The 25,111-nt window shown below is 41.9% G+C and overlaps 4 protein-coding genes across 13 annotated transcripts; all 4 read right to left on the minus strand.

Moving 5' to 3' along the window:
- Positions 1 to 293: 293 nt before the first annotated feature.
- On the minus strand, positions 294 to 13,773 carry LOC116843658 (zinc finger and BTB domain-containing protein 49-like). Of its 4 annotated transcripts, none has more exons than XM_032814252.1 (4): positions 13,470 to 13,773; positions 11,791 to 12,144; positions 9,924 to 10,776; positions 9,707 to 9,813 (listed from the first exon to the last, which is right to left on the minus strand). In XM_032814252.1, the coding sequence occupies exons 2-4, from the start codon at positions 12,115 to 12,117 to the stop codon at positions 9,707 to 9,709; spliced, it is 1,287 nt and encodes a 428-aa protein (XP_032670143.1). In that variant the 5' UTR covers positions 12,118 to 12,144; positions 13,470 to 13,773. The 4 variants fall into 4 exon arrangements, with proteins under 4 accessions (XP_032670142.1, XP_032670143.1, XP_032670145.1 ...); XM_032814254.1 differs by lacking the exon at positions 13,470 to 13,773 and adding an exon at positions 12,996 to 13,439; XM_032814253.1 differs by lacking the exon at positions 13,470 to 13,773 and adding an exon at positions 12,563 to 12,979.
- A 135-nt stretch (positions 13,774 to 13,908) lies between these two features.
- LOC116843657 (zinc finger and BTB domain-containing protein 49-like) lies at positions 13,909 to 22,055 on the minus strand. 4 transcript variants are annotated; one of them, XM_032814246.1, is made up of 3 exons: positions 20,667 to 22,055; positions 17,172 to 17,644; positions 13,909 to 17,034 (listed from the first exon to the last, which is right to left on the minus strand). In XM_032814246.1, exons 2-3 carry the CDS (start codon positions 17,627 to 17,629, stop codon positions 15,780 to 15,782), a joined length of 1,713 nt encoding a protein of 570 aa, XP_032670137.1. In that variant the 5' UTR covers positions 17,630 to 17,644; positions 20,667 to 22,055; the 3' UTR covers positions 13,909 to 15,779. The 4 variants fall into 4 exon arrangements, with proteins under 4 accessions (XP_032670137.1, XP_032670138.1, XP_032670140.1 ...); XM_032814247.1 differs by lacking the exon at positions 20,667 to 22,055 and adding an exon at positions 18,862 to 19,732; XM_032814249.1 differs by lacking the exon at positions 20,667 to 22,055 and adding an exon at positions 18,857 to 19,732.
- LOC116843663 lies at positions 17,660 to 20,653 on the minus strand. The gene is made up of 2 exons (XM_032814276.1): positions 20,123 to 20,653; positions 17,660 to 18,452 (listed from the first exon to the last, which is right to left on the minus strand). Exons 1-2 carry the CDS (start codon positions 20,290 to 20,292, stop codon positions 18,302 to 18,304), a joined length of 321 nt encoding a protein of 106 aa, XP_032670167.1. The 5' UTR covers positions 20,293 to 20,653; the 3' UTR covers positions 17,660 to 18,301.
- Positions 22,056 to 23,239: 1,184 nt separating the features above from the next.
- Positions 23,240 to 24,806, minus strand: LOC116843662. Of its 4 annotated transcripts, none has more exons than XM_032814273.1 (3): positions 24,767 to 24,798; positions 24,197 to 24,319; positions 23,240 to 24,072 (listed from the first exon to the last, which is right to left on the minus strand). In XM_032814273.1, exons 2-3 carry the CDS (start codon positions 24,226 to 24,228, stop codon positions 23,730 to 23,732), a joined length of 375 nt encoding a protein of 124 aa, XP_032670164.1. In that variant the 5' UTR covers positions 24,229 to 24,319; positions 24,767 to 24,798; the 3' UTR covers positions 23,240 to 23,729. The 4 variants fall into 4 exon arrangements, with proteins under 4 accessions (XP_032670164.1, XP_032670166.1, XP_032670165.1 ...); XM_032814275.1 differs by lacking the exon at positions 24,767 to 24,798 and adding an exon at positions 24,739 to 24,755; XM_032814274.1 differs by lacking the exon at positions 24,767 to 24,798 and adding an exon at positions 24,730 to 24,746.
- Positions 24,807 to 25,111: the final 305 nt, after the last annotated feature.

Consider the following 25,111-nt stretch of genomic DNA (forward strand, 5'->3'; position numbering starts at 1 on the left):
AACTTGATAAAAAAATAATGGAAGTTGTAACAGTATATTATTTTTCTTGAGTAATGATAACGGTAACGAGTTACTTTTTCTCGTTGGGTAACGAGTAACGATAGAGTTACTTTTTCCAATGAGTAACGAGGAACGGTATCGCGTTACTTTTCAAAAATAACCTTCCCAATCCTGCTTATTACTATATTGTTAAGTTGTGCTCATTATACATGCGCCCAACGATATATACGCGACGCAAGATCTGAACGCCTAAAGAGGAGAGGATAGCGTTTTGTTATTTAACTGCAGTGATCTTAATTAAATTAATAAATGATTATTATATAAAAATATCTACCTGGTGTCTTTTTTATAATATACAGTCATTGAAAATGCAAAAACGCATATACTCAAATTGATTGACAATTTAATCGTTTCTCATTCTCGCAAGAACAGAAATAGAAAGTAACGCGGGATATATATGTGTGTGTACATATATATGTATAGGGATATATATATATAGAGAGAGTGTATTAAATTCTTTCCGGGTGATGACCCCGAACAATAAATCTTCTGATATGACTTTTCTTACAATTTATATACATACATTATAATGAGAATTGTAAGAAAAGATATACGTCACGCATTTTTTTCATGGATGTATATCTATGTATATATATATGTGTGTGTGTGTATACATAGAACGATATAATATATAGGATATATTACATATGAGAAGCAGTATCGCGGGAAGTATTTGAAAAACGCGCACGCAAATTCGAAACTTCCATTCTTGTCGTCTAAATTCACACTCGCATCTAATATATATAGATCTAAGTCTTTCTAAATATTTTTTCTTTTTTCTTATATGCCTTTTTTCACCTTTTGTCCATCCGATTTTCTCGTCCCGCGTTCTTAAAGTCGATAGACATTTTAAGCACTCTATATAAAAATAAAACGTCGACATATCAGAGAGATTCGCTTAGTTATACATACTTCTTTCTCTCAATGTGTCTCTCTTATCCTTTTCTCTTTCTCTCTTTTTTTTTCCTTTCCTCTTTTATTATGTCTCTTTACTGTGTACATTCATCCTGCATTAATTTTTGATTTACGCACGACGAATAATCGGTATTTTTGTACCCTGGAAGACTGTGGTACAAATGTTCAGCTAAAAAAGTGGCGGCGCGAAAGTAATCGGGGATGACAAAATGCAAGCTTAGAAAGCATTAACAAAAAAAAGAAACGAAAAAGGGAATTGACCTAGGCAAATGCGGCCGCGAATGCCATTTCAACAATTTCACCGGAAGCCCTCGAAGTCGGTTCGCACTCGGCGCTCATTCACTAGGATTTTCTCCGTCCTCCTCTCGCTCGCGTCCACGCGAACGCTTCGACGTGAAAAACGAAAGAAGCCTTCGGAAAACGGAAAGTGATGTAAACACAGGGGGGCTGTATGGATGAGAAGTAAGACGAGAAAATTCACCGGAGGGTATATTTAAAATTTCTTTCTTTCGAAAATACAAACTAGAGATATCGAGCGTACTCAGCATCCGGATGTATTGCACCACGAAGACCAGCATCACCACCACTACTACTTCCACCACCACCACCACCATCACCACCACAACAACCACCACCACCACCATCACCACCACCACTCCGCTCACGGTTCGACTGCAAAGGTATCGTCGAGCGAACTTGTTCTCATCGTCGACAGATCCCCCGGGACGCGATGTGTATTACAAATGTCACACGTCAAGGAGAACCATCCGAGAGAGGAAGGTTTCGTTCCGCGGAAAGACCATGCTGCATTATACTTGGACGAAAAGGAATTCGTACTTCGAGGCCAGCCGGTTATTTCACTCGTATTACTTACGCGCATCTAATCTATCTGAGAGAAACAAGGATTTGAGCGTTTGTACTATATCAAGGAATTTGTATGTCTTTCCGTCGTCGATCGATCGCCCGTTACACATCCCGTCGAGAACTCTGTAGTCACACGCAATCTCACGCACACACACTCGTAGCGCACTCATGCATGCACGCACGCACGCGACAAGGCGCCGATTAGACAAGCCAAAACGACCAAACGATAGTCCGCTGGAGATTCTCCGTTTTCTTTTTTGCCCCTTTTCTTTTTTTTCTCTTTTTGTTTTCTTTGAACGCACAATAGCGACGCGCGCTGGTTCATGCAAAATCTCACGTTGCTCGCTTACGCTATACGCTATAAAAAATCGTATCCCGCGATCGACGCCGCGCTGGAAAACTCACGAACAACGAAGAACTGGCGAACGAGCAAGAACGAAGATACCAAGAATGCGACGCGCATCCGTCGAATGTTCTTCTCTACTCTTTCTCTCTCTCTCTCTCTCTCTTGCATGAACCAATCGATATTATTATAATTACACACTGCTTGTATTCGAGGTATCTTCGCATCTTGCGACGAGACGTCGATCGAATTCGCTCCTTCGTGTGCTCTCTATGTGGTTTGATACAAATAAGTAAAAGTTTCGACACACTGCATAGAAAAATATGGTTCTTCATTGCCATCCCTGCTCCTGAGAGACTCGCGCACTCGAGTCACATCGAGGTCTCGTGTACTCTTTTTAGATTTTTGTTTTCCACTACCCTCATCGAGTAACCGTTTCACGTCTAATTGAACAAAAATCGCCTTCACATTGTCCATTCTTCTCAACGGTGGGTGCATACCCAGATAGCACAGGGATATTCTGTGAATGTTCCGTGAATATTTGTACATTCTGTGGATGCACCAGAAGACATTGAGAGAAATTATCCGATAAGAAATTAACAAACGGATATTTTTGATCGATGAATTTTTATATCCGATTAGGATATCCGATTGAATTTGATCAAATATTTCCAATTATAGTGGGATTTCATCGGATAAACCGATGAAAAAATTATAAACCGATATTTCTCATCGGATGTTTCCTGATTGGATACAAAAATTCATTAGTATTTTGATCGGAAATATCCGCTTGTTAATTTCTTATCGAATTTCTCTCAGTATATATTCACAGCACGTTCACAGTATATTCGAATGACCGACTCTGAATGTTCTGTGGATATGCATAGAACATTCACAAAAAATGTAGCTTAATCATTGGTTTAGCTTTTACAATTTTAAATTAACCCGAATATTTCATCTCGTGGATACGCTTTCTTACTGTAAGCTGTAACAAATGCACCTTACTATTTGAAACATTTGAAAAAGTTTCCAGTTACATGAACGCATTGCACATGCGCAGTAAAATAAATCATACGAATGTTTTAAGAATGTTCCTTCCTATTAATCCTTCCTATAAATACAGGAATCTCTGTCTACAATATTGCACGTATATTCATAGAATATCCAATTCGAATATTGAGGAATCAAGAACATTCATATTTCATCAGAATATTTACACAATATCTTGTGCTATCTGGGTACATTCGATGCTCGGAACAAACGAATCGACTGAAAGTACCGGTGAATCAACGAAATATAAGCACATCTGTTACAAAAAAATTTTTTTTGTTTAGTTTTTGAATATTAAAAAGAGAAAAAACGTGTCACACATTGTGCACGATTATCTTCGTTACGAGCAACGATTACAAAGGCCTACGAAAGAAATAGATCTTACATTTCGACAATAAATCATAAAGTAATCATCGTCAGTAAAATAATCAACTACCTTATGTATATGAGAATTATGTATATGAGAACGCAAAGAATATCGAAATGCCCATATATCATACATATGGCTTGTTATCGAGTTGTTGCCAACTCGCGAAGTCGCTTACGGCTTTCTGGGGTTTCGCATAAAAACTATTAAGCGCGTCGCAAGAGAATCGGATCTTGTTTTCTCCGTTATGTGTTTACCACTAAACTCTTACTATTTTATCATTATTGTTATTAATATTATCATATTTTTTTTCGGTATTACACTAACGTTATTATATTATTATTGTTGTTGTTGTTATTAATATTACTATTATGATTATTGTTGTTATTATTATTAATTATTATTATCATTATAATACATCTTCTATATAAAATCCATACTCTTAATTTAACCGCTTCTAATCGAGATGAAGGAGAATCAAGTCCAACCGATATCTCCAATTTGATCGAAACTGAACGAGCGCGCCCAATGACAGATTTTTTTTCTCGTACACGTACAACGACAACCTATCTTTTTATTTTCGGCCAACCCCGATTTTCTTTTTTATTCGCGACATCTAGAATCAGCAAGTTCGGCGAGTAGAGCACACTCCAATTGAATCTCGAAAGCAAGAGTAGACGTTTAATACCGAACGAAAAGTATTTTCCCCCTTGAAATGTTGGTCGAATGCACGTGACGAATCGTATTTATTTAGTCTCCCGCGAGTCTCAGTCTTTCCTCATTCTGCCGAAGATAAAAAAATTTATCGAAACGTATATTTTGCGGGAGGCGCATTTTGCAAAATCCATCGAGATGCGTCGAGATTCGCCTTTTGACCCGTGTGAATTCCCGACGATCATACCGAAGCACGAAAAGGACACAAAATCGACAAAACCGACGGCTGCTCGAACAACGCGGAGGCGGACAAAGTATACACGCTGTTCCGAAAACAGAGAGGCACAACGCGCCGCTTCTTTTTCTTTTAGATCTTAGACCTTACGATGGTGAACTACGCTGAGCCTTCTATAATAAGCCATTAGTCATAGTCAAGTTGTAAGCAAATTGACCAATCACAGTCGATTATTTTTGGAAATAGTCAACTGAAAATAGTCAAATAATTCGTCAATTTGCTTGCGGGTTATGACTAATAATCTTATTGTAGAAGGTCCATATGGGTGCGGAAAATCCAGCGCAATACAAAGGCACCGGAAAAGTATTTTCCCTTCTTTAGAAACGCATCGACTATTATTCTTCCTTCGTCACTACAGGAACGTTACTACAACTATAGCTCGACGAAGCGGTCGGTTGTACAGCTATAAGAATTAACTGTCCACTTCGTCGAGGATGGAAATAGGTTCTTTTAGCTACCCTTCAAAATAGACCTTCTTGAGCCACTCATTTTGTTTGAACAGTCGAAGACGTATGTCGAACTTTGGAAATATCTGCTTCTCCCTTCCCTTCCTCCTCCCTCTTTCTCTTGCCATCTCTTTTGTAAATCGTAAAGCTACTCCTCATTACATCTTTGCATAATCCATCTACCACCGTAAAAAACAAATTACTTTCCTCAAAAGACTTATATCAACGCTTGCGCATATTCTCGTTTCCTCATAGCGCATAAGAGTGTAAGAAAATTCGCATACTTTCTCCCAGTTACGGATTCTTTTGTTGTCTTCTTTGTTATAAAAGAGTCACTTCACGGAATCCTTTGAATCATCAAGCTTTAATATCTTATTATTTAAAAGTCTCATGAATTAAAAGAGTATTAAAATTCAACGCGTTTGATGGCCAAAAATGGTTCTTGTTTGGCATCGCTTCATGGAAATCGTAAAGATTCCTTGATGTTGAAAGAAACAAGTTTTTGTCTCTCTCTGTCGTCTGTATTAAAGAGAAAGTGTCCGCGGCATTTGATACACCCTATGTATACAATTCTTTGCTTCTCTCTTTTTCTCTCTTTTGCTCTGCTTACGATACAATTATGTCTTGTATACAAACTTACTCGCTAACGTATAATCTAAGACATTCTCTGCCTTGATGGTTACAAGTACATGGCGATGAATTTTCAATACAATTCGATCTTTTACATACGACTTTTAGTGCGTATGTATATATATTTATATCATGTATGCAATAATTTTAGCATATCATTATACTTGAGGTCTGGCGAAACCTGAATTTTCTGTGTTGTTTGTCAAAACGTCTTATGCTAGAGATATGATGCGACGAGAAACAAATAGAAAGATATGTCCAAATGAGAAATATCAATCATGTAATGAATATCTTAAATATCGTGCGAGTACGAACTCCATTGTATACTTGTCACAATGAGTATATGTCGCGCGATTTTAATCAGGAACGTAAAACACAACAATGTATTTTTCTCTTTGTTTCTGTAATAACGTTTGACAATGATTTGCAAAGTGATCCTTGTATCTCGCTATGGTCACGTTGGATTTGTGATATCAGAAACGAGGAATAATACGTTGACGAAAGTTGTGTGCCATTTCTAAATAAAGATAAATACGGACGAAAGAGCACTTGAGACTGCTTGAGCATACTTGTAAAATTTTCCGAAAACTATTCCTTTCTCCTAACGATCAGTCGTATGATAAATGGTGAAATAAAACACGCAGACAAAATAGACTCATTTTATCATTTCATGTGTTTCATTTCACAATTTATTATACGATTTATTGATCATTAAGGGAAAAGGATATCTTTCGGACAATTTTATAAGTATGCTCAAGTAATCTCAAATGCTCCTTCGTCCATATTTATCTTTATTCAGAAATGGCACGCAACTTTCGTCAGCATGTCATTTCTCACTTTTAACGTCATAAATCCGATATGATCGGTGAGGTACAAGAAACCTTAAGATATGATCATATCCTAAGAAAAATCTCGTATATTAAATTACAAAACACCATAATATCGATTATTATTCACCAAATAATAGTGTCCTAACGAATAGATACTACAGTTATACAACGAGTTTCTTTTTCTACAATGATCCCATCATATTTCTAACACTTTACGTTCTAATATATGCATGTTTATACAATACATGTTTATACATGTAGACATGTTTGACGTGTCATTTTACGATAATATTTATACGGATATTTATATTTATATAAAGATAAATAATATAATAATTATAATAACAATAATGATAATTAAAATTACATAAGTAAATCGCTCGTAAATTAAGAAAAACCACATGCAAAAATACCTTTGACAGATCTAAGCCAGTTACGGCAGAATGAGAAGTAAAACAAAATCATAGTATTATCAAACTTTTGGAATCATAGTTTTTATTTATTTACTACTCTATCACCTGTATAATATCTCAAACATCATTCGAGTATTCCCACGTGTGGCTGAATAATAATAATAATAACGTTAATGATAATAAAATGAAAAGTAATAATTGTTATGATGACAACGATGATGGAAGTATAAAGAATAGTAAAAAAAATATAATTATTATGTATATTGTGACTATAAAACATTTGTGTAATGTATGGCAAGAAAAGAAATCGAAAAAGTAGCTTTAAAAATGATGGCACGGAGACATTAATACTAAAATGAAGCCAAAGTTTATAAACTTAAAGGCAGTCTGACGATTACAGCAAATATCCTTTGTCGGAAACAATCACAGTCTGTGAAGATTTGCGATGCGTGGATAAATATAAACATTAAAAACTAGCTCGTATATCGAGAGAAACCATAGTATACGCTACATAAGTATACCATAGTATACGCTACAAAATAAAACTTACATTATAATCAGTACTCAACGTATATAACGAATATATGAAGACCAACGAAAAAAAATATGTATAAAAACAATGTAAAAAAAAGTAATATAAAAATTACGAAGACTAATTAAGCTTCCGAAATGTTCAGTACGATAAGTCGCAAAAGAAAGTAACGACGAATTTGCCAAGTATCTGGACAAATACGCTCATACAAAATGTTATACAACACATACATAAGAAAAGTGTATATATAAATATATACAATAAGTAAAAATTTAGAACTATATCGTAAAATATAAAATACTGTCAACTTTATATATAAAAGGAACAAAAGTTTTAATGAAACGAAATAAAATTTTTATCGACTGCGAAATATTGCTACGCTTTTATCGTATTTTTTTCCCATAGAGCATAGTTCTACCTAAAACTGTATGATAATACACATTATTATCCTTTAGATGCGCACTAAAAGTTTCATCAAATATCTGCCTTCAGAAAATAAAGGAAAGACGACGATTTCTAATCGGTGGGTTGACTCGTCTACGTTCATATGCATTAGGAATATCGCTATGCATAATTTTTATTTCCTTTATATCACTTGCACACTTGTTGTCATTCAACTAGAAATAAAAACAAATTTACAACCACCGCGAAAATAATAAAATTACGCTTCGACGCGATGATGTAAGAAAAAAAGTAAAAAAAAAAAGAAGAGAGAAATAAATGTCATTATTTTCTCTTTCTCTCATTCTCACTCTCTCCCTTCCTTTCTCTCTATCTTTCATCGACCAGCTTAATTTCTACATTAACACCGATCTTTCACAAAAATATTTTTTTTCTTCATCGTACACGACGTATGGCAAGAATCTTTGACTTATAGTCAAACTTCTACTCTAGAATTTCCGTGGAAAATTAGTATTCTCTCCCACATGTGTACTTTTGTTTGTGCTATAAGAAGCGTATAGCTTCTATGTCTCTGCTTTATTCCTTATGTATTACGTGCAACTCTGTGGCGGAAACAATACTGGCAATGAAAGTCGCGAATGGGACAAATATAAGAAGAGCGCGTCGGATAACAGTTAAGACTCGAAAAAGGAATGACATAACATCTCGTCACGATGACGAGACAAAAAAGCTGCGTTTGCTTTGGACGCTCACGCGCTGTAAGCGCTCACACTAATAAACATTTATAAGCGTCGTTCGATTTGGTATCTGAGAGCTTACACGTCAGTAAAGAATACATTCGCTTTGGCGATTGTGAGCGTTTAAAAGGCCACAATCAAGCTGTAATTATAACAGATGAAAAATAAGTGTGTATGTCATTTGCATTAATATTAACGGTGCTAGAATTATTGTGTGATACTGACGAAGATTATGAAAATCCTTATGACAACATTCTGGAAAATATCATGATTGCAGGAAGATATTCTATTCAAAGATCTATACAACGATTGGTAAGTTATGCAAAATGCAAGTTATGTATGCAGAACATCATACCAGATTATAATTATGAATCATTTAAATCATATTACGGTAACAAATACGATCAGTTTTCGTATCTTTTAACCTTTAGACTGCCGGGAAAGCCACTTTTGTGGCTTTGCACAAATTTCAAAATTCTGCGTCATGTGTATGTTACTTATACAGAAAAATTTTTGAGAAAAAAACTTTTTTAATGAAAAATGCCGGCAGCCTAAAAGTTAATAACACAATATGTGTTGGATTTTTGGAAGCTATTTTTTTATTTTTTTGCGTTTGATACTGCTTATGGTGCGTTCCGAAACGAATATGAGCTCACGCTTTCGTTGTTCTACCTTGTTTGTAAGTAGAAGTTATGACGTCACGAGGATATTACTCGATCTGCAAGCGTTTATTCTAAAGCGAACGGCATAAGCAACGCTTTTAAGCGCTTATAGCGCGTAAGTGTCCAAAATGAACGCGGCCGAAGACATAGGAAGCTTCATCCGGAACACATATACACATACAATGCGAATACGTTTCATATAAAAATCACTAAGTCCGAATGATGAGTCAGTCGAAGCTACCTATCGACGACAACAACGACGATCGGTTAGCGTGTTGGTGTTACCTCTTCGCCGAGGTCCTCTCCTCGTCTCAGAAATCTTTAACATGTCCCAAAAAGCTAAGCTCGTGCGACTGATAATGACTGGATGTAGCGAGTGGCGTGACGGTCGACTGATGCGCTACGTTGACTGCCGTTAGATGATGATGGTGCAACGAATGATGAGAAGTATGCGTATGGAGAATATTGTTCGGATGGGGAACCTGGAAGTTCCCTGGTGGCGGGGCTCAGGATAGGAGGGGACCTGGGTGCCCACCCGGAAGAACAGACGACGCCGACACGGTTGTCGTTTGCATACTCGAAACGTTATTTTGTTGTTGACTCTGCTGCGTACCTAAGACACACAGCGAAGCGAAATTGACAATTGGCACGAGAAAGAGGGAGCAAAAAAATATATCGTGGACTCACGTTAATCATGTAGCAATATAATCGTGGATTTCTTACCAGCATTTTGACTCAGTTCCGCTTTTACTCTTCTTGCGATGTGACTTCTGGTGTGCTTCCGTAAATGATCCTTCCTGTAGAAACCCTTACCGCATTCTGTGCACACGTGCCGCTTCTCACCAGAATGTATTACAAAGTGCAACGTCAGTTGTTCCTTTCTCTTGAAAGCCTTCAAGCAGACAGTGCAAACGTAAGGCCGCTCAGGATTGTGGCTTTGTTTATGACGCGTGAGGTGGTCTTTCCGTTTCAAGCCAGCGCCGCATATGTCACAAACGAATCTTCTCTCTAAGGTGTGGCCCAAAAGATGTTGCTCCAACAATTCTCGTTCCGGATACGCCATGTGACATTCTGGACAACAGTACAACGTCGAGCCGTCCAACGCCGTCGTTAAGCGAATCTCGCCGGGTTTCGGACGCGGCTTCTTCTCCTTGGGCGTCTTCTTCTTTTTTTTCTTTTTATTATTCGGCGACATCATTATATTAGGTGTCGTTGTAGTAGCCACAGCCACCGAAGTCGTCTGTGCCATCTCGGATTCTTTTTTGATACTTTCGGCGGAATACTTGAGAAAGTGGTGTAAACTCAACGGTAAAGTACTAGCTGGTAAATGGCTGAGATAGTCAGCCACGGTGGATCCGGGAGTGGCGAGCGATTGCCATGTAGCGGGCATAGTAGCTGGTGTCTGGGTATGAGCATGCTGTTGATGATGTTGGTGCATCGTGTAGTCCTGTTGAGCACCGTTTGTGGCAGTTGTCTCTCCATTGCGTTGTTGCTCTTCGGCTTTCTTCTCCTTGTTTTTGTCCTTGTCTTGAAGAAGATTGCAGACATCTTGTTGATTTATAGTTTCTGTGGATTGCTATGACAAAAGAACAAATGGTATATTACACAGGGTTGTATGCCATAGATATCAAGATTATGTCTACATAGATTATTTACGTATTGCCTACATGATACATGGTAATTATGCAAAATATTGTAAATTATATTAAAATATACAAAAAAAGAGAATAACTATAAAACAGTTATTTGTTTTGGGTATTGAAACATAATGTTTAAAAAACACAAATTGTATGAAATTTTCATTTCATTGCAATAAATTGATAAATAGATTTAACTGATAGATTTCATTCTAAAGGTAAGAGTCTAACCAGAGAATTCTGCAAACTCTAACTTGCTTAGGAAATGTTTGTAATTTTACATCAGGATTCAAAAAATTAAATAAAAATACCCTTTCGTAATTAATTTTTTAACAATCCATACGTTCTTCCATTCTGACACTTATAGATTACTCATTCATAGGTCTACATCTAATACATTGTTTACATTGTCTACAGATAGAGGCACACAGAGCACTGTTAAACATTATCATAGTGTAAACGTTGATCCTGTTACAATCTTGTGTCTCTTTTCTTGATAACTGAGTAGAAACAAGATGTTTGATACTGCTCATTCAGAATATCGTTATATCAAGTTTTTTTTTACTTATTACACAATAGTTTTAGTATGTCTATATACACAGAATATCTATATACATCAATATATAGAAATATTATAGAGAATAAGAGTAATCTCGTAATTTGTTTTATATATATTAAAAATAACAAATCATATGAAAAATGATAATATTTTTGTTTTACATCTAATAGTTTTCGTACAGTATCCATCAATATACAGAAAAGTTGCAGAAGATAAAAATAATTTTGCAATTTATTTGACATGTGTTAAAAAAAATGAAAATGAAAATAACTATAGAATTCTTCTGTACTTTTACATTGTTACAAGAATGGGGTTTATGGACAACAATGAAAAACAATCTGTATCTAAAGATAAAAAATATCTTCCAGAAAATAGCCACAGAAAACTGGCTCACCTGATGGTACGAGCGTTTCTCCTGCATTCCAGGCGAGTTGGTGGGCCGTTGTTGAACAGATTGGGCCTGAGAATACGGCACGTTTGGATAATGGTGAACATTACTGTTGGGATAGCTAGCCTTATTGTTCATCATCACTTGCGACTGAGCGGATTGCACGGCGTTGTTCTCAGGACGGTACTTTCCCATCACCGGCACTCCGATCGGAGGCTGGTTGGGAAAATGATTCGCGTAGCGCGCGCCCGCACCGCTGGAACTGTCGGTCGCAAATTGATGGATACTTGGTATGGTAGTAGGGAAGTGGCCTCCAAACGGCGAGAAATTCATTGCAGACCGTCAGTAGAACTCATATACCTATGAGGAAAGAAAACCATGCGGAATTGACGAATGTGGCTGGCGCGGGACGCGAGGTTACTTCAGGAGGGTACGTTCTACGGCGCGAGAAGAAGGCTAATGAACGCACACCGACGACGTGCGACTGATCGGCTGTTGTCTCGAGTCCGAAGCGCTGAGCAAGCGAGAATTAAATCAAACGACATCGCTGGCTACGTTTTGTACGAACAGCGCGTCCTTCATCACGAAGGAGATATTACTATCGCGTCACCGTCACCGTCACCGTCGACGTCGTCGTCGGCGGCGGCCGCGGCGTCGGCGATGCGACGGCGGCATCTTGACTATCGACAGCTAGCACGATGCTGGCTACGACGCGCAACTACGTCAAGTTGCGCCGACGACGTCGCATAGACCGCAACGGCCGACAGTATTTACTCACAACGATGTCCCTCTCCCCATGTTTCCTCGCCGGATCCTTTCCTCGGAGGGGGATCCCCGTGACACGAGAGAGTGCGAGCGCGAGTGCGGGGGCAGATTTTTCTCGCACACGAGAGGACACCAGAGAGAGATACACAGAGCCGGAGAGAGCGAGAGGGAGAGACAGCGAGAGACAGAAGCGCGCCGGCAGACAGACACGCACCACGCCACCACCACCACCACCACTACTACTATCACACACCACCGCGTCGACCAGCGTCTGTCACAATGAGTATGTACGGCCGTATACGAAGGATACGCCGGCGGCGGCTTCCTTTGTGACGTCGCGCTCACACGCCGCCGTGGAACATTTGACACTCGCTAACCCGCTCGACCGCTCGTCGCGGGCGGCCCCACGCGGCCAAGGACGCGCCACGGATAGAGACAGCTCTTACCCCTTTTTGTTAATCGCGCGGCCAACACGGTTTCTCCACCGAGCCGCGCTCAGGAACCATGACGAGGAAAAAAACACGAATAAAAAAATCGTCCGCCGAGACGGAGACAGCGACACGCGGAGGGGAGGCCGATTGTCAAAGCGGGATGGGGTGGGGCAGGGGGTGCACGACGCCAAGGGACGCAAACGCCACCCTTCTCCTCTCCCCACCGCGCGCGCCATCCGATACTTAGTCGATACCGTGGCGCGCGGGGTCGTATCTTTCTCTCTCTCTCTCTCTCTGTTTCTTCGCATTACCGCGCCGAACTCTCTCACTCTCTCTTTCTCTCTTTTCTCTCTCTCTCTCTCTCTCTCTCTTCCGACGGAAAGAAGAAAATGGCCGTGCGTGTGTGTTTTCGTATGGTCTCGCGCACCGCACGCTCTCGCGGTCGACGTTAATGACCCACCGGGTTGGGCAGCCTTGCTCAGCACTTACCGCTCGGTAAACTCGCAACCCGCGCTCCAGCTCGCCTGGATTGTTTTCTCGCGCAGCGGACTGTCACCGGGAGAGGAGATCCCCCGTTGTTCGTATATCGTTGACACCTGTCCCTCAAGCCGGCGTCCCCATCCCACCCATCCGCCCTCTACTGTGCCAGCCTCTTAACTATTTTTTCTCTCTCCCGGATCTCCCGACTCCCGACGCGGCGCGCCACCCCGCGACACCCCGCTCCACGCCGAAAATGCCCGAATCGCCCATCGGATTTTTCATTCCGAATTCTTCCCGCCCGACTGCCATCTCGTTCGCCCTCCTCCCCTTCCCGTCTCTAATTCGTGCGTACGCGCGAGGAACGATGCGACAGTATGCGCTCGTCATACACAGAAATGACCTCCGAGCGAGACTGTATGCCGGCGCAAGAAGCGAGGAGATAATGTAGTTTTGTATTAAATGTATTTATTTTAGTTCTTTTTTTCTGCAGTATTAATGTAAGTAACAATGAAAATGACTTATGTACTAATCTATCTACGATAATTATAGCACTATAATATTATAATAATAAAATAATAATATTTCTTGTACAATTATACCCATTGCCTTTAATTGCGATACTGTAAGAATTTGTTGTATACATACATCTTTATGAAAGAGCTTTTTTTTTATCAGGTGAATCGCGATCGGTCGATTTGGTTAATTATCCATTCATTATTCAACGCCCTTTTTATCCACATCACATACGTGATAGGAACATGCATCGACCTCTCCTTCAACCACTACGAACCAACCGAGTAAAACACAAATCGATAAAGCCTTATTGGATCGTGAAATAATTACTATTCGTGAACGTCCTATCTGTATTGTTTACGATTTAAATATAACGTAAATGCACAAGTTTCCATATACAGTATGTTTCGACCATTTTATATCTAAAAAGTTAACGCCATTCTCGTCATCGTGTTTAACAAATATCACCGGAACGAATAGTTATTGCCGCGTCACATGTCAAACTTGGCAGTATACATGTTAAACGCGATATCTGCTTCTTATCCGATGTGATTATCTCACGATCTTGCGTTCTTTAATAAATGTTTGACACAATTTTCTTATGAACTGGATCGCTCGACCAAATTGTCGATATTTGGTGTCTGCGAGAGGAACACAGGGTGCTTCTAAAGTAGGTGGCCAAATTTCAGGTAGATATTCTTAGAGAATCTTTTAGTGATCGCGCGATTTCTGCTATTATGTCGCTTGATCAGTCAGTTATGGATTCGCATACGCATTGTCTTCATCCTTGTAACGAATAGAGTACGCACCTGCCTTTGACAATCTCTCTTTTTTTTCTTTCTCTCTGAAACACCCTGCATACAAGCATTACACAATGATCGAAATTATACAAAAATATAAGCACATGCATCGATATATTCTTAAAAAAAAAAAATGATTAGACTAAACATGATGATTCACCGATGAATTTTTCTCATTTGGGTCACGCGATTGTGTTGTACAAGAGAAATAAATAATATCCACCCTGCGCTAGTATTCGTACGACAAAATGTTCTACTCTCGTCAGGGGGGTGAAAAGCCGCGCCCCGTATTTACAACTCTCCTCCCTTTCCATAGTTTTTCTTTCCCGTTAACTTTTCCTTCCGTTTACGTATTTTACTATCGGTAGAAGCGAATTATTTTCAGCCCAAAACTCGATTGCCTTCTCACCTCCGGCGAATCCAGTCCGCGCTTTCAAAAATATATTTTTTATATTTATATATTTATATAAACTTTTTCATTTATCTCTAACTTGCGTCATGGAACTGGATTAGCGACGAAAAACGTTATGTCCGAGGCGAGCGGATGCTGTCGCTTCTTTCCACGTACGCTACAACGTGTACGTTAAAGAGAAACTCGTATATATCGTGTAACGAACGAATTTCATCGGTACAGCTCAGAATGACACCGCAACTTATGGAGTAGTTACACGCCATTGTTGAGCTATATGTTTAGCTAAAAAAAATTATACAAGCCAGCGGCGTGCGTAGATTCAAAAATTCCAATTGGCTTGTCGACGAACAAAGGACAATAATGTCATTTACTTCAAAGGAACGGAGGCGTTTTAAAATGGAGAGGGTTCGTAAAATCATCAACTAGGCAACAGTGATGACTACCGGAACTTGCATTAAGTTAAGTTACATCAATTTGCCTATTGCTCAGAAGAAGAACTTAATCAACGAGTACGCCAGGTTTTGCACGTCCTCTAGCTTGTTGATGATTGAAACGAAAATACCGCCCGAATTGAGTCGGGGCGGTATGCTGTTGCTAATGCTGCTGCTGCTGCGACTGTTGTTGCTGTTGTTGCTGCTGTTGTTGATGATGAAGCAAAGTCATAGCTCCAGTTTCAGCGGCTGTAGGCAAAACTACGGTGGATTGCTCGCTAACGGAGATCTGATGAATCTGCGCCTGAGATCCTTGTCCTACTTGTATCTGGATTTGCTGCAACTCGGGCACCGAGGATTGCTGCTGCAATTGCTCCACTTGCTGTTGCTGTTGGTCTGTCTGTTGATTTTGCGAGGAGTCACTTGTGTTTAATGGATCTTCCTTGGCACGCTTGGCGAGGTGCGATCTCGCGTGCTTCCTCAGGTGATCCTTGCGATAAAACGCTTTACCACACTCGGTGCAGACCTCAGTTTTTTGTCCAGAATGTATGACGAAATGAAGATTCAAGTGTTCTTTTCGTTTGAAACCTTTCATGCAAACGGAACAGATGAAGGGTCTGTCAGGATTATGGCCCAACTTGTGCCGTTCCAAATGTTCCTTCCGTTTAAGACCAGCGCCGCAAATGTCGCAGATGAATCGCCTTTCAATCTTGTGTCCAATCAGATGCTGCTCCAGGCTCTCCTTCTCTGGATATGCCATATTACATTGAGGGCAGCAAAACAGAGTTGTGCCGTCCAGAGCGGTAACTATGCTCACTTGCCCCGGTTTTGGTTTTTTTGGCTTTGGAGGTTTCTTCTTGTATTTCTTTTTACGTTTCGGTTTCGTTCCCGGCTCTTCCTCCACAACATCAGGAATGATCGCAGTTTCTCCCCCAGCCACTGTAATCTGGACAGCTTGCTCACCCGAAGTTGCGCCACCAGAAGTGTCTAAACCATCCGCTCCGAGCGGACTAGACTCAATAGTTGCTTCTCGCTTTATAGTCTCCGCGGAGAATTTGAGAAAATGTTGCAAACTAATGGGCAAGGTACTGGTAGGCAGTCGAGACAGATAGTCAGCGACTTGAGCAGAACCAGCAGCAAGACTCTGCCAGCTGGTAGGCATAGAGGTAATGAATTCTTCACCGCTCTGATTACCTTGACTCTTGACACTACCTCGCTTAATAAGAGCTACCGGTGTTGTACCTTCCTTCACATCTTCCTTGGACTCCTCTATGCTCTCTCGCAGTATTAAATCTTGTGGAATCTGCGCGACTACGGTCAACCCTTCAGGTGCTCCTGGTAGTTGTACAGTTTGCTGGATAGTCTGTTGGGACGTAGTAGTCACGGCGGTAGATGTGCTCTGTGTCGTTTGATCAGACCTACAAATAAAGAAAACGATTGAGCGAATGTAGCTTAAGTGAAAAAAGTTAACTTCTCATATATTTTATCGCCAGATCGCCAGACAAAGTATAATGCATATGCATGGCATGATTGAATGAACGCACGATGCTCTTACGTTTGCGTAGTCGCCACGGTGTTTTGCGGTTGTACTTGAATTTGGACTCCATCCGCGCCTTGTTGACTGTAGGCTACAGTGAGAACGGTAGCTGCCCCTTGTGGGAACTGACCCAATGATATCGGTGCCAAATGATACTTTGGTTGGTCGCTGCTGTTTCCACCCTGCGACACACTAGGATTGACAACTTGTATCTGAACTGTTTGCTGTTGCTGCGTGCCATCTTTACCCGGCACGGTAATAGGCAACGTGATGATTTGCTGTTGTTGATTGTTGCCACTTTGCGCGACAGCAAAGCCGTTCGGGTCAACTGGCCTCAAGTAGTGGACTCCACCTTCACCACCGGATAATACTCCAACAACCTGCCCACCAGTTGTCAGATTTTGTGCGAATTTCGCCGTGGCGAACTGATGAACAGTGCCCGGCGTCGTGAATCCAGTGAATGGTGTAAAATTCATCTTACAGCGTCACTCCTGTTAAGAGAACAGATTATTAGTTTTTGCTACCTTAATATAGTCACACACTAGTCAATTTATTCTTAAAGCAATGTTGTATTTCTTTTGAAATAACGCTGCTAGGATATAAATTAAAGTGGAAGCTGTGACTTAGATTTTGTTCAAAGAATGTTACTCCTGTGCAAATACCAAAATAGGTCGCATTAAAAAATTTCCTTTCTTTCATTATTTACCATATATTAAAAACAGATTAGATAAATAGAGTTTCCCAGACGCGAGAAGACGTTTCAGTAAAACATTTCAAGTATGTACAAAAATAAGCATGCATACCTCTACACTCTCTTACTTTATATTCTATTGTACTCATATTGTACAATATTTCAATTTTACGTCACAAGATTAACAAAGTTGCTTCGACCCCATCTACGCAAAACAAGAACACCATGTGCCTCTACCCCGACCACCGCACCTAACCTAAGTCACCCTGACCTAACCTAACTTTCCCTCCCACCCTTTCCACCACGTGTTTTTCGCGAGAGCAACAAAATGAAAATCCCACGTCGTTTTTAGCGAGTGTGTCGGACGAGGCGAGCAACGTGCTCTTGACTCGCGGAGCCTTGGTGATACCATTCCGCGAGGGTGGGGTGAGGGCTCCCCCACTTCACCCCCTTCTCCCTACCTGAAAGGGATCCGGGAGCAGGGAGGATAGTCGTCAAAGTGGCCCAGGATCTCACCCCACTCCACGGCGGCGGCGATGGTGCCCCTACGGGCGCCGTAAGGGGTAGGAGCACGATGAGGGTAGGGGGGGAGGTCCATAGGTGGGAACCTACCGCGAAATAGAGCTCGAGAATCCGCTCCTCTTTCTCCCGCGCTACCTCGACGCGGCGTGTACCGCGAGAATGGAATGAGAAAGAAGGCGAGAGCTGGAAAGGGTAGGGGAACGCCAAGAAAGAAGGGAGTCAAACTCGGCACACCGGCATTCCCCGGGGAAGGGGAACGCGAAAACGTCGGGGGCGAAAGCACCCACCGTCGCGGCAGGCGGGTAGACACCGCGCCAGACGAATTGGGACAATGATGATGACGATAACGACGCGACCGAGAGAGACTACGTCGGGCAACGTGTTCCCCGCCCTCGCGCACCGGGATCGATGTGTAGAGGGAAAGAGCAGGCCGAAAGGAAGAGAGAGAGAGAGATAGAGAGATATAAAGAGGTTAAGATACCGTGCGTGCCTTACGGGTGTGTCAAGGGTGCTCGTTCTGCCGTACGAGGCACGTTGCCGTTTCCTAGGAGAGGTAACGGATTCCGACTTGCGCGCGCGCTTCTCTACGCTACACTCGCCAGCACCACGCGACGTATTTTTCGTCGTACGCGGAATGGCGTACACGACTGATCGGTCAACTTCGCTGTCGGTCGTACTGCCGCTGATCGTGCTGCTCTCGCAAGACGCGCATGTCGTAATGGCGCACCGATTCTCTCTTAAGGTTAGCCTCGACTAGGTCTATCCTTCTCCCACGTGACGCCGTGTCTTCTTATCCGCACGCTCGTTCATTCGCTCGCTCGCTCGCTCGTCACTCGCTTACACACGCACGCACGTACGCACGCACATTCGCTTGCACGGCCGCGCCCTCTTTCTCTCTTCCGCTCGACGTGTGATACGCGATGCCTATCTCCGCGTACACGTTCCGCGGATTTTTCATGAAATCCGTCGTTTCTTTCCTTGCGCACGAGTCGCGTGTTGTCGGTGTCACTGCGCGCGAGGGACGCCGCACGCCGAACGGATCAGCGAGCTCTTGTGCAACGCAACATGACGCGACGCGACGCGTCGCGTGCATGGTGCGCCCGCTTCCATCCCACGTTCTCCTAACCCACGCTTTTCATCATTCTTATTCCGATCATGTCACAACGCCGAGGGCTTTCGAGAGAAAGCTAGCTTCGCAAGTATGAACGAGCGTCGCGTGGCCGAGGTAAAAATGCCTCGCTTTCCCCCGACGGCTCGGTAAACGAACGAACGAACGAATGGCCGTAGTTACGCACAAAGCGTAGGTCGCTCGCGGCGGCCATGATGGAAAAAATCGTCCACGTAAGCGAGGCGAGAGAAACTGCGCGACTTAGCCGATTCTTTTTGTCTTTGCCCTCCCTTGCACTCTCTCCCGTTTGGCGCATCGTGAAACCCCTTCTAACATGCACGTGGATACGTTAGCGCGTCGTCCCTCTCTCTCTCTTTCTGTGTTACTCTCCCTACTTTATCCCTCTCGTCTTTCCGCGTCAGCCGTGAGCGCGAGCGCGCCGTGTACGTACAGCCAGGACCGAGAGGACGGAAGTAGGAAAAAGATCGACAACGGCACGCGGCGAAAGACGCATCAGCTGACAGAGAGCAGGGCAGAGGCGAAACGACGGAGGCACACGGGCAGGGCTGTTGTTTACACCCCCACCTCGATGGGCTAGAGGCAGTGAGATGCCACGGAGGGGCCTCCGAGACCTCGACGAACACCCACCACCACGCAATTTCCAACCCCACCAGCCTCTCAACCACTGTCCGCACCTCCAACCACCCCACCAAAGCCAGCTCGAGCCAAGCCGTGAGCCACGACGAGGGCCCCGCGACGATTTTAGTGTCTTGGGGTGGGTGCTCTCTGTGACCACCGTTTCGCGGTTTCTCGTGCATGGTTTCGTCGTTGGGAGTGAAGCAGCGCGACAACGGCACCTACGGCTCGGCGCCGTCGGCTGGAGTGCCACTACTACTACGGCAGCAGTGTGATCGGGATAACAAAAATAAAGGCTCAGCCAGAAGGGGAGAGAGATAGATAGAGAGAGAGAGGAGCGAAACACATACAATAGAAGGAGACACACATATGGTTGTTATGCGCGCAAAAATACACATATCTAACGATACACCGTGTAACACATGCATACACTTACGTCGGAAACATACATACACGCCAATACGCAGAGGAACAGACGGAGATAACGAACATGCCACGGCGCCGCGAATACGCGAGGACAATGGCTATTTGTCGTTCACGATATCGGCCTACTTACTTGTACGTGCAGGTAGGTGAGCCGACCAGCAAGCCAAGAAGCAGCAGCAACGATTTTCCGTGCGCGCTCGGCTCAGCGTACCGCTGCTACTGTCGCCGCCTTCGTTCTCCTGGTAGCTCCGCTTAGTACGGAAATCGTCCGTCTGGCTTGCGTCGTCGTTCCCAATCCTCAGCGCGACGGCAACGACTTTCTCATTTCTACGTGCACAACGCTGCTGGCCGATGTACTCGCCGCGTCTGTCGCTGTCGGTGCATACGTCATACGTGCTGGCGTATGTGGACGAGACACGCGCGCGCGTTTCCTCTAACGGAAACTCCAAGAGAGCTCGAGAGTGACTCCGCGATAAATTCGCGCTCGCACACTGCCGTTCGTCCTCTCTTTCTCTCTCTCCTCACTTCTGCCTGTCTCTTTCTCTCTTTCCCGTTCGCCTCTTTCTCGTTTTGCGTGTATATATGCGTACGTGTGTGCGTGCTCTCTGTATCTCTTTCTCTCTTGCTCGCGCGCGCAATGAGTTCTCGTTCAACAGAGGGACGTGCACTTCGTTTCCGGGTTTTACGACAGCCGACTGCGATCGAACGTAGTAACTCGCTCCTTCTCGGTCGGTAGGTAGGCAAGCGTGGATATCTCGCCCGCGAGCCGGCCAATGGAATAAATTCGTGCTAACGGTACATAACCGCTCGACACTACGGTGGCCACGCGTTGACTCCGCGAGCCTGAGCGCCGCTCTCCTGGAAAGTCCAACGGAGTCGCGCCGTTGCGCACCGTTTCTCCGTGCGTCGCGTCGTCGCGCGCTCGAGCTCGCTCTTTCTTTCTCTTTCTCTGCCTCCCTCTTGCTCGCTCGCACGCAACTCCACTCGGTCTCGCTCGACCTCGTCTCTGGCTAAAGTCACAGCCGCATCCTCGTCTCACGATCGGTCCTCTCGATCGAGACTGCGCTTAGCTAGTCACGGAACGCGCCGCTATGAATATTCTATCGAACGATGCATCAACTATGGCGGCAATTGCACGCGTGAAGCGCGGGTGTCGAGGCGCAAGAGGGACAGAGCGAGAGGGGGCGGAAAAGGAGAGGGACGAGGAGAACGAGGGAGCGCGGACGGATTGAGGATGTGGCGCGTGCGCGCAATCGCCAATTAAACGGACCTACGAGGGACGATGTTTCTCTGCCTTGCTCCCGGATCGCGCGTACGATGCTACCGTGAAACTTTCACACCGAACTATCCCGCACAATTCAGCCAGAGATAAACACCTGTCCGTCTCCCTCCAAGCCGCTGTTACTCCTACACGACCACACACGACTACGGGGCGAAGTCGACTTACACGCACCTAGCGGATACTAGAACGAGGTTAAGTGAGACAACGTCAACCGACCATTCGGCCATCTTTTCCGGTTCGAATGCGCGCGTTTATATGAAAGCCGTCTGATTTGAATATTGGCAGTTTTATATTCGCACACATCAGACTTTCAGCTGCGGAAAATGCTTTCAGCTGTCGACGAGGATTTTTCGTTTGGATTATCGTTATCAAACTGATACAATTCTAAAATGATAATGAATGAAGATCTAGCCGTGGTATAGTTGGTCTGCAATGTAGTTGGGAGCTCGTAAAAATTGAGTCATTATCGACGGGCTTACGCAATAATACAATTAATAATAAATAATAATTAATGATAATTAATAATAAGTAATAATTAATGATAATTAATAATAAGTAATAATTAATGATAATTAATAATATAATTATTGCGCCAGCCTGTCACACACACACCCCACACACAAACACAGTAATGAATCTTTATTTTGACAGTGATGAATTTGCAACTTTATTGTGTCTAAACTGTTTCGTAATCCAATATATACTCATTTACTAAACAGCACACTTTTTATTGAGTGCAGTTACAATGCTGCAAGCTGTCAGAATTGGAAATCACTCTTGATATGTATTCACAGAGAGTAATCTGTTATAAATATATAAAAATTACTTCTCAAAATAATCTTCTTTTAATTGAAAATATATTTTTTCTTCTAAATTTCACAAATATCACACTTTATACTGCTATTTCACTTTCTATGATAATTGATTATTGCGCATATATGTCAACAATGGCTACAAAAACTTGAAGCATTTTGCAACATCATTCAATAAAACATGTGTAAACTGTTTAGCAACCATATGTATATAATACCTTTGCACCCCTATCCTAAACTATCTGTTGTCGATAAAAATGTGTTATAGCTATAATTAAAAGATTTATTAGTCACTTATGAAGATATTTTTATCGATAAAAGAGAATTTAGAATAAGTATCTTGACTTTTCAATGCTGTTTAAACTTTCTTTTTTAAATGTATCTTGGAACGCAGCTAATACTGCAATGAAAGAATTTGTTTTTAATTTCTAGAATTTAAGTTTCCTCATTGAACTATTAGCTACATTCTGAATAAAAAAAGCAAAAATATCGAAATTATTCTGAAGTCAGATACAAATTTTACTCAGAAGAGTGTCAAAATATTTGAAGGCATTACTGATATCTCTTATATCTTTGTGATGTTTACAAATATATGTATTTTGTTTAAACTATACTTAATAACTTTATTTACTTCATTTCATTATCCTAGTGTTTCATACATATGACTTAAGATTTAAGGATTCCGTATGCTGTATCGCTGATTCATTAAAAATGTAACATAACAATGGGGAAAAGGATGAGAAATTTAAATAAATTAATGATAAGTTAAAGTTCTACAAATAGTTCTACAACTACACATCTTATACAATCATGGAAGTCATTCATAGTTTTCCATTTACATAAAATTTCATGCACTTTGCGTGACAAACAATACCTGATATCCTAAAGGTTGTGCGCAACGAGGATGTATATGCATTAGTACAGCCTTTTACAAAACTTGTTTATTTCGTATCACTTATTATATAATTTGTATGATCAACGCGAGTGACTGGAAATCATCAAAGTATGTCACACAGAGGAATGGCAAAAAGGAAACCTGGCTGTCGAATGTTAAGCAGATGTTTTGTAGGCATGACAGAATCAGTAACATGTATACTTATTAATAGAGATTTAACCTCCTTTGCATACGTTCCATGTATAAGGAAAAGAGTAGCTTATTACTCTCATAATAAAAGGGATTTGACATGGCATCTAAGTCTGGTCTGTACTCAGTGGTCAAGCTGCTTTGGCTAGAGCTACAGGTGTCTCTGGATGGTGAGTTTGAAGATACCTCCGAGCAACTGGGCGATGGCACAAAATTTTCGCTTCCCCAATCGTCAGTTTCCATGCTTTCCATCGTTCTCTGCTGCAGAACTGACAGACTGTTGATATGAAGGTTATTGATTCGTTTGCTCAATGGCATGAATTCGCTAGATTCCTCTTCCACATCGCGACCCCTTTTCCTGAACAAATCACAGGGAACAATAAAATTATCACAATTGTTGATAATGCACGTCATGTTGAATCGGTTACTGCGTACTTAAATCGTAATATTATCATTTAATAAATATGTAAACAAAAACTAACCTGCTGGCTGACGTCATGGTTATGTTGCTCATCAATCTACCTCGATTAATGTTTGTCGCAAAGAAATTATTTTCTTAATTAAAGTCAGCGGCATACGATGCTTGTTTTCGTGCTGGTTGCTTGCTGGATGAAAATACTCTGTTCTGATTGGTGCATTTCTGAAGATGGATGGAAATGCACCAATCAAAACAGAGTATTTCCATCCAGCAAGCAATCCAGCACGAAAACAAGCACCGTGTGCCGTTGGCTTAACGCAAACTACAATCACAATTTTTGCTATTGGAGCAGAAAGTTCAACTAGTCACGTTATAATGGATCTGACTTAAGTAACTCGATACATATCAACGATTACTACGGGATGACAATAACAGCTCTGCTCAACGAAACCAGACTTATAATCTTCGTATTTGTCAAAACTTGAAGAAATATCAAAATATCAAAATCTAGATTGAAGAATCTTTTCCCGAAATTCTTCGATCAGTAAATTGTTTTTTTACAACGCGTTGAAAGATTGAGATAATTGAATTCTGTACTGGAGATACCAAAACCGTATTTCGAAAGGAATTAAACCTATTCTTTGTAGCTGCACTGCTGAACTGATGCAATATATTGAAGTGAGACAAATATATGTTTTCTCCACGGACTAAGGAATAATGCAGGATTCACACCGCGTCCGATGTCCGACGTACGATGTTTGATATCCAATAAAAGATTAGCTTTCTAACGGAGAATTGAATTCTATATTAGAAAGCTGTTCTCCTATTGGATATCGGACGTTGTACGTCGGACATCGGATGCGGTGTGAATCCTGCATAAGGGGACGGAGTCTAAAGGGACGTCTACATTAGAAGTAAGCAGTAAGAAGTAGGAAGTAAGAATAAGAAATTGACCAATCATAGTTGATTATTCTTCTCA

This window comes from Odontomachus brunneus, unplaced genomic scaffold (assembly GCF_010583005.1).
Source record: "Odontomachus brunneus isolate Ranch 3 - 2012 unplaced genomic scaffold, Obru_v1 Obru_scaffold_034, whole genome shotgun sequence".
Classification (NCBI taxonomy): Eukaryota; Metazoa; Arthropoda; class Insecta; order Hymenoptera; family Formicidae; genus Odontomachus; species Odontomachus brunneus.

What these genes read in the sequence shown, in the direction of transcription:
- LOC116843658 (XM_032814251.1), bottom strand. Translation starts at nt 12,117, where the DNA reads ATGAATTTCTCGCCGTTTGGAGGCCACTTCCCTACTACCATACCAAGT. An exon ending in AGAAACGCTCGTACCATCAG is followed by an intron (nt 10,777 to 11,790) that starts GTGAGCCAGTTT and finishes CTTTTGTCATAG; the next exon opens with CAATCCACAGAAACTATAAA. An exon ending in GGAACTGAGTCAAAATGCTG is followed by an intron (nt 9,814 to 9,923) that starts GTAAGAAATCCA and finishes TGTGTGTCTTAG; the next exon opens with GTACGCAGCAGAGTCAACAA.
- LOC116843657 (XM_032814246.1), bottom strand. Translation starts at nt 17,629, where the DNA reads ATGAATTTTACACCATTCACTGGATTCACGACGCCGGGCACTGTTCAT. An exon ending in ACCGTGGCGACTACGCAAAC is followed by an intron (nt 17,035 to 17,171) that starts GTAAGAGCATCG and finishes CTTTATTTGTAG; the next exon opens with GTCTGATCAAACGACACAGA.
- LOC116843663 (XM_032814276.1), bottom strand. Translation starts at nt 20,292, where the DNA reads ATGCACGAGAAACCGCGAAACGGTGGTCACAGAGAGCACCCACCCCAA. An exon ending in GGGTTGGAAATTGCGTGGTG is followed by an intron (nt 18,453 to 20,122) that starts GTGGGTGTTCGT and finishes ATTTCGCGGTAG; the next exon opens with GTTCCCACCTATGGACCTCC.
- LOC116843662 (XM_032814272.1), bottom strand. Translation starts at nt 24,228, where the DNA reads ATGAGCAACATAACCATGACGTCAGCCAGCAG. An exon ending in ACCATGACGTCAGCCAGCAG is followed by an intron (nt 24,073 to 24,196) that starts GTTAGTTTTTGT and finishes TGATTTGTTCAG; the next exon opens with GAAAAGGGGTCGCGATGTGG.